Source organism: Canariomyces notabilis, assembly GCF_033297395.1.
Source record: "Canariomyces notabilis strain CBS 508.74 unplaced genomic scaffold N656scaffold_6, whole genome shotgun sequence".
In the NCBI taxonomy this organism is placed as follows: domain Eukaryota; kingdom Fungi; phylum Ascomycota; class Sordariomycetes; order Sordariales; family Chaetomiaceae; genus Canariomyces; species Canariomyces notabilis.
The window spans coordinates 724531-737539 of record NW_027041828.1 but is presented as its reverse complement, the minus strand read 5'-3'; the positions used below and the strand labels follow the sequence as shown (position 1 = coordinate 737539).

Below are 13009 nucleotides of genomic sequence, written 5' to 3'. Positions count from 1 at the left end.
GGGCCAACGATGGAGGGGCCGTGTTTCAGGGGCCGTATCAATAATGCGGGAGTAGATCCAAGGGTAGCAAGCGGGGCATGACTGTCCCGGAAGGATGGAAATTGGGCGGAAACTGAATCGGAAGCCGTATGGAAACTTCCAGTGCCGAGAATTTTGTTCCTTCCAGGCAAAAGTTGGGCTGTCTAGATGAGCCTGGATGGGGGTCTACAACCTGTGAGGCCGCGACTGACGTATGACCTATGTATGATGGTGGAAGACCGATTAGGGCCAATCCGTGTCCGAGTCGTCGCGAACTTCAGTCTCGTGCGTATCTTCAAGTGCTGGTTGCTGAGAGCTCTGCAAGGCGGGATCGCAGTTCGTCCGGAGCAGCCTCTTCTTTGGACTTGGCGGTGGTGAAGCTGACTTTGGCGGAAACTGCCGAAGGTGCCAATTGGTCGGGTGCGGGACAACTTAGTAAACTTTAGTGGTGGATGCAACGAAACAGCTTGTCCCGTTCCTGCAATCTTTTTTTGCAGCCGTCGCAGGTCTCCTTCGTTGCCGCAAAACGGCGCTGCTACTTGAGTCTCAAGTGCCTCGCGGGTCGCCGTAGCTCATGGGCGCTCCGATTTGTCCCAGAGAGTGTATGGGAAGGGGGCCGGAGCTGCAAAGGGTCAGAGGGTTGAAAATGGGGCCCACAAGAAGAGATTTCCAGGTTTATTAACATTTAACACGGTGCCGATGCGATCAGAATTTGCAGGCACAACAAGCTCCCTTCCGTCCCGGGCTGCATCACGCAACGGAGGGGAGAGTTGGGAGGGAGGGCCTGAGAAACACAAGCATGCGAACCTGAAGGGGAGGGAGGGAAGATTTGTGGACCATCCAGTTCTTCGGCGCAAGTGGCTGGTTGGCGTCCAAGATGCGAAGCTAGCAAGCCAATAGGGGAAAAGTTAGCAGCCCTGTCCCTGCTCCCTGCTCCCTGCTCCTGTTGCTTTCATAGTGGGGTTGACATGTCCTAGATCAATTCATCGCACGACGTGATAAACTGGGCCTACAAGGCATCGACCTCTTATATTCGTCCAGAATTGCAAGGGGTTCGGCTTTCATCACTTCATGGTTGATGATTTTTTGGGACTGCAATTAATTGATGTTCTTGGTTTTGTTCAGCGTATGGTTCAGGGGCAGCCTGAGCGTGGCTAAGAGCCTAACGTTGGTCAGACATGTATTGAATAATACAGCATATTACGGTATGAAAGCCACCGCACCTAAGGAGTACAAGTACGCACGTATCATACATTGCAGTAATTGGCAAATACGGTACTCTGTACTTCGTACTTCGTAATTATAAACGTCTCCATCAAGTAACGTTAGACATCGAACAGTCCGTTTAGACGACGGTTTGGGCGGGAGAGCATCAAGATGTGGCGCTGCGGCGCTCACGCTATCAATTCACAGAAAGGGCATGTTCACGCCGCTTTTGTGCTTCTGTGCTGCCGTCAATGAAGGGCAAGCCCCGCTAGGATGTTCTCACCAAAAGCTACTGACAACCGATGATTGGCTCTTCCATTGTCCATGTAACTTCAGTTCGGCATGCCGACGACACCTTTGGGAGCTTGGATGCCTGGATGTCCGTGTCTCCACGATGACCAGGAACGGCACATGATGAGAGGTTGCCAAGGAGGTTACTCAAGAATATAACCGATTTGCCAACTCGTCCTACCTTCCAACGACTACACCTACACCTGCCGATGCTAGGAGTCGAGGCGACTATGCAAAGCTCACTTTGAGCTCTCACAAATACATAGCAGTGCTTCCCACAAAGCCCACCGCACTTCCGCTCTCTTAAAAAGACTGAGAACGTCACACCCCCTAGGTTATTTTCCATCTGTAGGGGGGAAAGTTGTGGCTAGTAGCAACATGAGGCGCGGAAACGAATCCTTTGGCGTTTTTAGTCAAGGTCACCGTTACCTTCCGAGCCTTCGTAAGATGGAATATCATACGGGTACGGAGTAGAGGTCCTAGGATTTTCGGTACCTTCGGTAATATATGTACCGTACCTTACAATGTATGTACTGTACTGTACATACAATACACGTGCAGATCGCGCTCATCTCGGTACCTTTTTGGCAGGTACGCTGAACCGGGGCGTTTGCCAGCACGTGGCGGTGGGATTCCAGCGGGTCCTTGCCGCTTCAGCCCCATATCGCCAGGCCGCCATCTTCATCAGTTGCAGAGAAGTCGCAGATTGCTGATGGGGCCCACGCCTCCTCCAGAGAAGGTTTTTGAACCAGATTAGCGCAAGGCACTGCCGAGCTTCCTTACATCCAAAAGGCGCTTTTGCATCCAAGAGGGCTCACCGAAGCATGTCGTTTATTTACTGTGGTCGCTGTTGCTTCAGTTCAGTACTCCCGTCCTTTCGGTGAAGTCATGCTGCCAGTGATGCACTTAGCGATGCAGGACCCGCAACAGATGGGGCCAACCATCTACCATGCTATCCCCACGAGGATTGCGGTCCGCAAACTTGAGTGTCAAGGAGAGATAGCATTGGGAAAGATTGTTAATGTACACTTTCCTCTTCCACAGGCAGCTGCTACAATTCATGACGCGAACTGTCAGGACATCCCGTGCTTGGATGATGCTGCATAAAAAAGGGGTTAGGATAATAGTACATGGAGTTACACCACACAGCCATACGTGCCCAGGTTACGGTACTTACTTTCTCCCTGATTTCGCCCATCCATCGCCCCGGGGTATGGACCAGCGAGCACGTATAGAGAAGCTCCATACCACTGTATGAGTAGACTCTGCAAGTGATTTTCTTCTAGTGTAAGTCGCGAATCCACGCGGGCGCCTCCAGGGACCCGACACGCTGCACCAGTCTGTAATAGGGATAGCGAGAGATGCTGCCACCTCAGGTAGGGTCTCTTGCAGGGCATTGCTGTCTCACTCGCCTCTCTGGGAGCCGAATCGGAATTCATCCATCAGGTATCTTGCACAAGTACATACCGGTACATACACACCAGTGACAAGTCACAGGATGAGCCGAGGGAAAAGGAGAAAGAGGTCAGCGCACCTTGCAGAAGATAGGAGCTGAAGAGGCAATACATACATACAAAAGCACAGCAATGCCAGGATAAGTAGTGTGCTAGATGTGCTAGATGCACATACATACATACAGGCAGCCTTGATTGTGCGTCCAGGACTCTCATCAATGGTTCCTTCGACAAGCTGTAATCATGGATGTCTGGACAAACGCTAGCCTAGATCAACCACCTCAATACTGACTCGCGGTGTTAACGTTAGTCCTCTGCCAAGGCACGATTGACCAACGTTACTCCGTACACTAGTGTCATAGCCATAAAAGCTTCATGTCTCTGTAGACAAAGAGAGCAGGTGCAGATTCTACACTACACTAGGCGTATCTTCGGAAATGAAGCTCTCATTGACTAAGACATGTTTACGGAGGTACCTAGTATAGAACAAACTCTGCAAGGCAGTTGTTGGCAGATCCGAACTAGCCCACTGGAGTCTACAGGAAACTACTGGTTAACCGGCCATAACGTAATGCTTGCTGGTCGTTAGACTTGAATAGACTTGAAAGAAGCAGAGACTGTTTGGCTCTCTTGGTCTAGAAAACTTCCAGGTTGGGACATTGTACTCCATACTGTATGTAAATTACACCACATACACAGTAAAGTACTGTACAGTACAACAATCCGCAGTGGCTGAGTGGAAAGCCCCTCCTAACCTCTAAGTCCTAACGTTACCGGATCTGGTCCGCTCGGAGTTCACACCTGGCTGTGAGCAAAACCCACGCAACTTGGCATTCTCACCTTTGATACATAGTTCTCTCTGCTTCATTTGCTCGTTTCATGTCCAGGGGAGCCTCTCATGCCCACCACTACGCGACTAGGATCTGTGCTGTCTCTGGATGAAGTAGCTTCACTTACACTACCGGTACCTACTGCATCTGCTGCCAGAGACGGCAGAAATCGGCTGTCGATTATAGCTGGGGCATAAAATTTCATTATCAGACCCTTATGGCCATTGCGGCTCAATCGGGACTGGCTTCATCTACGAAACATTCGATTTCCAGGCAGATACGTATTATGGCTTTTCAGTTTCCAAGTCTGTTACCAAGAGCCGAACAGACGTGAGTGATCCAAAAATCGTTATCCCTCGACTTTCTTTGAGTCTCTTTTGATTCCCTGAATCCGCGGGGAAATATGCCAATGGAATCGTAGAGATCCTAGAGCTGCGGTGTAACTGCTTGGCTGCCTGGGGAAGCAGACCGCTTGGGTAAAACCACTCGGATTGCACAAGACATCTCGTCCGTGCGCGACATCTCGAAGCTGAATCTCGAGTCTACGGCAATGGATGGTTTCTCGGCCCGGTAATGTACGGAGTAAGGTATGTAAGTCCCAGATCATCAGACTCCGGTACTGTAGTGTATCCGCCATTACCCCAGAGATCAGCAGTATACAAATTTTGAACGGCGAGTTCTCCACAGCTGCTTCGATTTCTTCGTGTTACCATGTTGAAGATCGCATGAAGGAGGATACCATTGGAGGCTACAACGATGATCTCCCCAAGACCCAACTGGCATAGGTGCATTCAAAGGGTTGCATTTGCCGGCATTGCAGAATCCAAAGGACCCCTCCATGGTTCGGGCGGGCCTCCGATCGACGGTAGTAACCGCTGATGACAGCAGCCGATCATAGTTTCTATCAAGGTAACTACACAACAGTAACGTTACCGGTATGGATATCGAGATCGGACCCGAATCAGACCCTCTCGCATTCAAGAACCGTCCTCAGCCTTTCCAGGTTGAGCTCCGGCTGCATGTGGGTTGGTGCTTTGACACGGAATCCCGTCCGTGTCCCGTCATCACCTACCCAACTACAAGGAATCCCGTTTCCAGTTGCCATACCTATGAGAGAGAGAAACAGCATCCAGGCTGTATACCCAGACTCGCCTTGGGCTGCCCGGCATACCTACCAATGCAGGTTAGCGAATGCGCAGCTTTGGTTGATCCATCTTGGACTCTAGGCCGGAATGGGTTACTCTGAGCTGCTCTCGCGCATGTGAGTTGTGTCCGTGTGTTGCGCATGACATGGGATGTGCCCGCGGGGCAGACATCGTCCTAGATGGTTTAGGGCTAGGTTTGCGATACCTAGACGTCGATCCTCTTTCTCCCAGCTACAGGTATGTTCGTGTAGGATGGGGTGTTTGTTTGGGGATCTTGAGCACCATGAGGCTCTCGGCACCTGTCTGTCCGTACCCACGGCAGATCCACCTCAGCGAGGCCTGCCAGACGGAACCATCATCACGATCAGCACAGACAGGCGATCACAAGAGACATGGGCGAACTGACGAAGCAACCTCATGCCGCTCAATGCCGAAGCGTATGCGGACACGTAGCTCACCGGCAACTCTGTGAGCGGTCATGTCGGTAACTGCTGTTTATCTCAAGTTACTGCATGTCAAGTGAACGTCCCCACAACCTCCGGCGCTAGAGAACACCCTAAGAGAGAGAACTCCTGATAGGAGAATCAGAGAGGGAGGGTAGAGAAATCGTTTGATCTGTTGGTTAACGGTCTATATCGCTTAAACTGGCATTGACAACGGCTATCCGGGCCAAGGAGGCCATCTTGTTGTGATCAGCCCTGTTCGTGGAAGCAGAAAGGGGAAAAAGCGAGGGCATCTCAACCACAAGGCTTCAAAGCACGGTTTCCATCAGTCCAAGTACATTAAATTTTTCTATAGACATCGTTGCTCTAGACTTGGGGTGCTGCATCTTCTCGCGCCCTGAGCTGCAACATGCCCTTTTCGTGCGCCATCACACGAGCGGCAGACTTATACCAGATGTGCTCGTCCTCAGTCCTCATCCCAGTTCTGCCAGCATGCAGTTAGCGCCATATTCGCTGTCATAATCACCAAGATCGTTCGGCACTCACCGGGTTAGGCCCTGGGGGCTTCGGCCCGCCAGCTTGCCGAGCAACAATAATCTGGTCAACAGAGAGAACCGTCCGGGCAGCCTCGGTGGCAAGCTTGATAGCCCACTGCTTGGACACCAGCAAGTCCAGGATGCCATGTTCCTCGGCGTCCAAGGTGCCCGAGTGGTCTTGGTTCTAAGCAGAGAGTTAGTAAGAATCTATATCATAGACCAAGAAGACGCACCTCGATATCGACACCCGTGGACCAGCCGTCTTCCTTCTGATGGGCGGCATACAGCCGACTGAGAACCTCAGTAGCATCCAAACCGGCACTTTCGGCCAGGGTCCTCGGCACCACCTCAAATGCTTCACCGTACTTCTTGATGGAATACTGCGCTAGCCCTTGCGTCTTGTCTCCCACAGCCTGTATCCTCTCAACGAGCTCAATCTCTGTAGCGCCCGCGCCAGGCACAAGACGGGCGTCCTTGGTAATGGCCTTGACGACGTTGACGCCGTCGTCAACGGCACGCTCAATATCATCAAGGTGATTCTGGGTGGCGCCGCGGAGGACCAACGTTGCTGTCCTTGTCGCCTCGTCCTCCTGTCTGAAGACGGTCACCCGGTCGCCGCCAATCTCTTGCGTCTCAACCACGTCAATGCTGCCCATCTCGTCAGGCATGGGAGCCCCCAGCCGGGCAAGCGGGGTTGCGCCGACGACTCTGCAGACCCTTCTCAGCTCAAACTTGCTGAGTATCTTGATGACCAGGATACCGTAACGGTTGAGGTAGTGCATGGCCAGCTCGCCCACTGTAGAGCCCGCCACGATGACGCGCAGGCCGACGTCGTGAAGCTCCTTGATAATCGCTTCAAGTTGGTTCTCTTCGCCCTTTGTAAAGTCCAACATCTCCTTTGCGTTGTGTAATAGCACGGTACCTTTGGTCTCAGTCTGGCTGATGTCCACTGGACACGTAAAAACGCCGACTTTGGCCTTCTTGGCCTTTTTGACCGATCCATCAGGCTCCTTGGGGAACACCATTCCCTTGACAACACGGCTCTGTTCTAAGCTCCCACCCATAATCTTGACAACGCGAACGTTGTCGACGTTAAAGTTGGCCGGGTTCTTGGGGAGCACCGAGAGCACTGCCTCAGCGACGAGGTTGGCTAAAAAGTCCTCGTTACCGTTCTGCTTGCTAGCGATGACGGTTCGAATGGCCTTGCTCAGCTCCTCCTGCGACCGCAAATCCTCCACCTTGTCGATTTCGAGCTCCTCGAGGGTGTCAAGGGCAATCTTTTGCGCTCGCTCATAGCCGGTCACAATGTCGGACGTCTTCAGGCCCATGCGTAATAGGTCCTCGGCCTTCTTGAGCAGCTCACCGGCCAGAACGATGACAAGGTTGGTGGCATCGCCCATCTCGGCCTCTTGCTGTTGACTGGCCATGACGAGCAGCTTGGCGGCGGGGTGCACCACGTCGAGCTCGCGCAAGATGGTGGCGGCGTCCGAAGTAAGTATCATCTTCTGCAGGTGGTTGATGACGATCTTGTTGCGGCCGTACGGGCCAAGCGACGTCTGGACCGTCGACGAGATGGCACGGCAGGCGTCCATGTTGCGGAGAACAGCTCCATCTTCGGAGTCGTAGCTGTGGACCAACGAAGGAGTCGAGCCGGTCAGAACACCGCGGATTGTGACGTGAACAGCAATGATGGTGGGGTAGGGGGACTTCAAGAGCAACTTACTTATTGTATCCCTGTTTGAACAAGCCGGCATTCGGCGCGTTGGGAATGTTCAAAGACATGATCGCGGCCTTCAAGAGTTCTACTAGTGTTCAAGGTTTGCTGGTATCGAAGCTGTGGCCGTCTCGCGAGTCAAGCTGCAACTTGAGCTTCCCGCAGTTTCCCCTGTGGAATGCCCTGTAAAAAAGTTGGCGGGACAAATCAAAGTCAACAAAACGGCAGGCTTGGCTACGGAGGACGAAAGCTACAGCTGCCCCTGAAATATCTGTCTCTGAGGTGGGGTGGATTTTCTCTATACATTTAACCTTATCTTATCTCTTATCTATTTAGCGAAGTATCAATGTTTTTGTATCCTGCCACTGCCATCCCAAGTTAGTATATAATTGTAGAATCATTTGTTCCCTTTGTGTAGGATCAGTCTCTATTGAGAAACATGCTTTTATGTCTCGATAGCCTTCTTGAGATTCTCGTTGAGAATTGTCTTCCAAGGTTGTTACAGCAGAGCCGAGCTAGATTCCTGAGACACTTGTGGCTTTGGTCCTCCGTACACTGACCACCTTGCCCCACATTGACAGACATCAAGAAAGACCCACACGGATCCCCTAGCAGGATGAAGTGGGTCGGGTCGTATGGAGTAGATCTCAGCCTTGTCGCACATCCTCTTAAGCCTGCACCTTCTTGACTTCAACTGACAGCTCGAAAACGCAACTGTTGATTCGAGCTCGTTTCTCGCTTGCCCTGCCATCAAAGCTTCTGCTCCAAAAATATTTTTATCCATTAATCAAACCCAGAGTCTGACTTCCAAAACATAACGGTACCGTATCTACTCAGCAGTCACGAAGCTACACCCATCAAGTTCTCAACCATTGTCGACATGGCACCAGGTATGGTGAAGCGCTTTCCCCATCAGGGCAGAATTGGATCCGACCATCATGACTATCGTGACATGTGGCGCGTGCCAATTGTGCATGCGATGGTGGATTTTCTCAAGCATAACCAACAAGTTACATTATGAAATATATGACCGACGCTGACCTGTCATTCCCACCAGCCACGGCCATTCCTCCGCCCCTTCCCCCCTCAGTGGAGGAAGCATACCGCCGAAAGTGTATACAGCTCAAACAACGAACGAACGAAGTTGAAGAAGCGAACGATGCCGCCAGGCTGCGCCTCGGACGCTTGAAGCGCCAGGTGGAAAAGATGCGGCTTGAGAGGGCCTTTCTCCTCGAGCAGCTCGCCAAGCGAACAAGCACTAATGTAGAGGATTCTGACGGCAGCCCCAGCCCGCCGCCGACAGTAAGTGCCGCCCAGCTGGACGACTATGCCGCCCTCGCAACGCCGACAAGGGCTAACGCCACTCCGCCGCCACAGCCCAAGGAGAAGCCGCTGCGGATCAAGCGCGGCCACCGCAAGCCGTCGGCCCTCACGGGGCTCGACGCGTCCTCCTCGGTCCCCGCCCTCCCGGGCTTTGTAGCGCAGACCCACTCACCCAGTTCGGACGCCTTCTCTGCCGCGCAGCAGCCCGACGCCGGCAAGACCAACGGCGTGCACAACAAGGCGCCCAAGCAGCCCCGGAGCGCGTTTGATCTGTACTGCGACGACAACCGGTCGTCGGCCAAGGAAAAGGCCAAGGAGGGTGGCGACGCGGCCGACGTGGATGAGGAGCTTTCGCGGGGCTGGAAGGAGCTCTCGGACGGCCGGCGCGACGAGTACCAGGCCCGTGCCGACCAGCAATCGGCCGAGTACGAGAAGGAGAAGGCGGCTTTTGACGCAGCAAAGAGGAATAACGGAGCCAGCGCCGGCAACAAGGCGGACAGCAACGGTAACGGCAGCGGCGAGGCGACAGAGTCGGAACCGCCGCGCCCGGGAGCGGGAGGGGAGGACCAGACCCCGGGTCAGCAGGACGATGTCGACATGACCAACTACGACACGGACCAGGAGACGCAGGGTGAGCGGTTAGAGGAGTAGCACTTCTTGGCCCTTGGTTTCTGGTGATGGGTCCTCGTTATGGTTTCGTTCTTGGGGCATTGGAAGCTGAATCAACTCGGGCGGTTCTGCAAGGGAGATTTTGATATGGGCGTTTTATGATGGTTTATATTTCAGCGGTCCATTGTAAGGTGAGGGCTGTTGTCATGTTTGCTGTATGTATAATCTAGGCTTGTCTCGGATCGGAAGCGGTGATGGGATTCGGAGTTGGCGTGGGCAAAATGGACTTCACTTTTCCTAGCAGGATTCTGCTGGGTGGCAGAATCAGCATTGGTCCACTCGGTCCTAGTCTACTGGTGCCATCACTTCTGCGTCACCTCAGAGGGAGCTTGAGAGCATGATGAATGGTGACCGGATCCCAACCTAGTGAGTTCGCTGTGAGGTTCTCCTCTTTATTAACCAGTGACGATAATGTACAACTAAAAGTATAACGAAGTCGTCCGGCCTTGTCTCCTTTCCCATGCTGTGCCCGCACCTGGCAGGTAATGTTGGTAGATACCTCACCCAATTCGCAGAGCCATGGCTCCTAATCTAAAGATGTCTCTGGTAACGCCGAACGCAGAGCAAGTGATACTCCAAATGATGCGAGACTGCCGACCACGCCCCCCATGCAGAACGCCGGGTATGACACCTTGGGAGGTTCAGAATGGCGACCCTCAGCTCAATCGACGCCGACATACAAGTCGACGATGATATTCACCATGGCCACCACAATCTCTGCTGCAATAAGGATAATTACTGTTAGGGCAAGACAGTCAGCAGCCGTGTTTGAAAACTTATCAAAATCGAGCAGGAGGAAGGGGGGTTGCAGGGTGGGGGGGGGAGGTAGATAAAATGAATTCCGCTCACCAATCCACTCCAATTTCTCCCCATGGCCGTGGCTCAGCTGGTCCTTGAGCACCGCAAGCAAATCAGCAATAACGTCGAGCCGTTCCGTCAGCAGGCCGACGCGCTGGTCCATCTCGAGGTAGCTCCGCACGGCCTGGTAGACGGGCTCGAGCTGCGGCTCGACCCAGAACAGCTCGGGCGTGTCGAGCACGGAGCCGTTGAGGTGGATGCTGATGCGGAGGATGAAGAGCTCGCCGATCTGCATGTTGATCTGCGACCTCGACAGCGCAATCTTGCCCGTCAGCGCCAGCTGCGCGGGTATGTCCTTGCACGTGTCGATGGTGGATGCTATGAGCTCTTCAAAGAGGGAAGTCTAGAGGACAGAAAAGGGGCGTTAGGGAGTTCCAAAATAGAGATGATGGGCAAGCCCGGGAAGGCAAAGCGAACCTTGACGCTCTGGGCTAGGGCGTGCGAAATGGCCAGCTTGACCATGTAATTATTCTTGTCGCGGAGCGTGATGAAGTCATTGTATATCCTCGCCTGGTACTCGCGCGTGTAGTAAAAGTTGAACTTCTCCGTCTCGACGTCGTCGGGCGCGAGCTTCTCCACCTCGAACTTGGCAATCTCTTTCAGGAAACGCTGCTCTTGTGCCGCTGACATGCCCCATATCACGACCACGCCGTAGTCGAAGAGGAAAACCTCGGGCGTATGTACCAGAATGTCAAAGTCACCCATCCCGCCGTGTGACGATGAGTCCCCTTGTGCGCTGAGCCGCTCAGCGAGGGCATCATCGGCGCTTTGTTGCCGCTCGAGCGTGGCGTTCCCTGGTATAACATGACTTGCATCATCAGACTGAATATCAATTAGGTCCTCCCCGCGTCTTAGCTGGTCATCGAGATCATCCGGAACGCTCCCCGTTGAGTGCCGTCTTTCCGGGTGCGATTGAACCTCCATGCGCCTCTCCTGCCGCGAATTGCCCATGTGCTTGGAGCTGTAGCTGTACGGCGTGTAGATGCACTCGTCGATCAACTTGGGGTTCGCCCCTCTCCCTTTCCCCCTCCCCTTCAGGAAGCGAAGTAGGCCGTCCATCTGGTATCGGTTGGCGGTGCAGTAGGCCGTGACGCGCGGTAACCTGTCGCGGTCAGCCTTGCCGAGGCGGGCGGCGTCACGGCGAGCGGTCGGGTCCTTGATGCGAGTGTATTGCGAGTAGACATCCCGGCCGCTCTCTTCATCGACGTCGTCGGCAGCGTCTAGCTCCGGGTTCGGCAGGAGTTTGAGCTTCTGGGCGTTCTTGGTGCTGCGCTGAGGGCCAATCTTGGGCAAGCCCGCGGCAGCAGCGGTGAGAGGAAGGGTGGTGCCAGGGGCGGCAACCGTCGAGTTTGCGGCTGGCGCGCCGCCATGGCTATTCCGTCGGCGTAGTTTGTTGTTCAGGGCGGACAGCATGGGAGGTCCGCCGCCCAAGCCGCCGGTACTGATGGCCGAGGGACTCAAAGGGGCGGTGGACTGGCTCGGCCGTGAGTGCCGGTAGACGGCCTCAGGCTCTATCGTCTTTGTCACCGGGTTAGGATTGAACGTGACATTCCTCGGGGGTCTCAGCGGACGGGCTGATTCCGGGGAAGGGGACGCCGGCGTTGGAATGAGGGGCGTGCTCTCGGTGATGGTATTGCTCGCCATCCCTGGCTTCCCAGTTGCCATGCGAAGGATACTTTGGCAGCCACTATTCGCTTTCGTCGGCTGGGTTTGCTAATGTTGGAGCAAAAGGTTTTACCGGAAGCGTGTTGGCCCAATTGGTCTTGTATAGGGCATTTGGTTTTGTCTATTGTATGGCGTTCGGATGGTTGATGACGTCGAAGCACTGAGGTGTGTAATATATTGTATCGTGCATGTGAAAGTTTCAGTACGCCGCTGCGCGGTTCCAAAATCAGCTGTCGTTGAATATCTTACCGTAATCACCCCTGGACACCGTGAAGGTAGCGAGAGAAATAGCGGGAATGGCCGCGATGCCGCTGCTTGTTTAGCGAGCCTGTCCACTGTTTGCTTGCACTCATCAAGGTACAATACAATACAGTACATATAATACTGTATGCTACGCAGCACTGCAGGGCTGAGAGAACCTTATCACCCTCGCTCCCAGCACGACGGTCATACATCTTCCCTCCCTAGTGCAGTTACACAGCATCTGCAAACCATCAATCAACTTGCATAGCACATAACGTTGCTGCCATAATCCTGTTCTTCTTTCATCTGGTCATCCATCCACGACATGAATTCATTTTGCTAACGTTACCCTAGGTAAATCGATATCTTAATTTCCTTCCATCCACCCCGACACTCTCCAAATACGCTCCAGAGGAGTATATAGTATGCCGCATGCAGCCGTTCATCTCGGGCTATATGGACGACTAACGTTACGCCATGTCTTGATTCTACCAGTAGTCCTGAAGTGTTCTTGGTTGTCGGTTCCGATGATGAAAGCGCAGCCTCTACGCTTACCCCTTTTTTCTACCATCCCCCCACCCACTTCTATTCCTCCTCACTAACCTCGTCATCCG

The 13009-nt window shown here is 53.5% G+C and overlaps 3 protein-coding genes across 3 annotated transcripts; 1 reads left to right on the top strand and 2 right to left on the bottom strand.

The window, feature by feature from the left end:
* Positions 1-5611: 5611 nt before the first annotated feature.
* Positions 5612-7860, bottom strand: N656DRAFT_777424 (T-complex protein 1). Its single transcript, XM_064814819.1, has 4 exons — positions 7647-7860; positions 6157-7549; positions 5934-6107; positions 5612-5871 (listed from the first exon to the last, which is right to left on the bottom strand). Exons 1-4 carry the CDS (start codon positions 7703-7705, stop codon positions 5854-5856), a joined length of 1644 nt encoding a protein of 547 aa, XP_064671825.1. The 5' UTR covers positions 7706-7860; the 3' UTR covers positions 5612-5853.
* Positions 7861-8277: 417 nt separating this feature from the next.
* On the top strand, positions 8278-10061 carry N656DRAFT_750204 (uncharacterized protein). The gene is made up of 3 exons (XM_064812989.1): positions 8278-8527; positions 8695-8939; positions 9015-10061. Exons 1-3 carry the CDS (start codon positions 8518-8520, stop codon positions 9609-9611), a joined length of 852 nt encoding a protein of 283 aa, XP_064671824.1. The 5' UTR covers positions 8278-8517; the 3' UTR covers positions 9612-10061.
* Positions 10062-12326, bottom strand: N656DRAFT_777421 (DUF155-domain-containing protein). The gene is made up of 3 exons (XM_064814818.1): positions 10905-12326; positions 10479-10830; positions 10062-10367 (listed from the first exon to the last, which is right to left on the bottom strand). Exons 1-3 carry the CDS (start codon positions 12129-12131, stop codon positions 10291-10293), a joined length of 1656 nt encoding a protein of 551 aa, XP_064671823.1. The 5' UTR covers positions 12132-12326; the 3' UTR covers positions 10062-10290.
* Between the last annotated feature and the right edge of the window lie 683 nt (positions 12327-13009).

Bases quoted from the DNA above. Each gene is read 5' to 3' on its own strand.
- N656DRAFT_777424 (XM_064814819.1), bottom strand. From the start codon at position 7,705: ATGTCTTTGAACATTCCCAACGCGCCGAATGCCGGCTTGTTCAAACAG. The intron at 7,550-7,646 runs GTAAGTTGCTCT...GTTGGTCCACAG, and splicing joins TTCAAACAGGGATACAATAA to CTACGACTCCGAAGATGGAG. The intron at 6,108-6,156 runs GTGCGTCTTCTT...CTCTCTGCTTAG, and splicing joins CCACGGGTGTCGATATCGAG to AACCAAGACCACTCGGGCAC.
- N656DRAFT_750204 (XM_064812989.1), top strand. The intron at 8,940-9,014 runs GTAAGTGCCGCC...CCGCCGCCACAG, and splicing joins GCCCCAGCCCGCCGCCGACA to CCCAAGGAGAAGCCGCTGCG.
- N656DRAFT_777421 (XM_064814818.1), bottom strand. From the start codon at position 12,131: ATGGCGAGCAATACCATCACCGAGAGCACGCCCCTCATTCCAACGCCG. The intron at 10,831-10,904 runs GTTCGCTTTGCC...TCTGTCCTCTAG, and splicing joins CCCTAGCCCAGAGCGTCAAG to ACTTCCCTCTTTGAAGAGCT. The intron at 10,368-10,478 runs GTGAGCGGAATT...TTGCCCTAACAG, and splicing joins GGAGAAATTGGAGTGGATTG to TAATTATCCTTATTGCAGCA.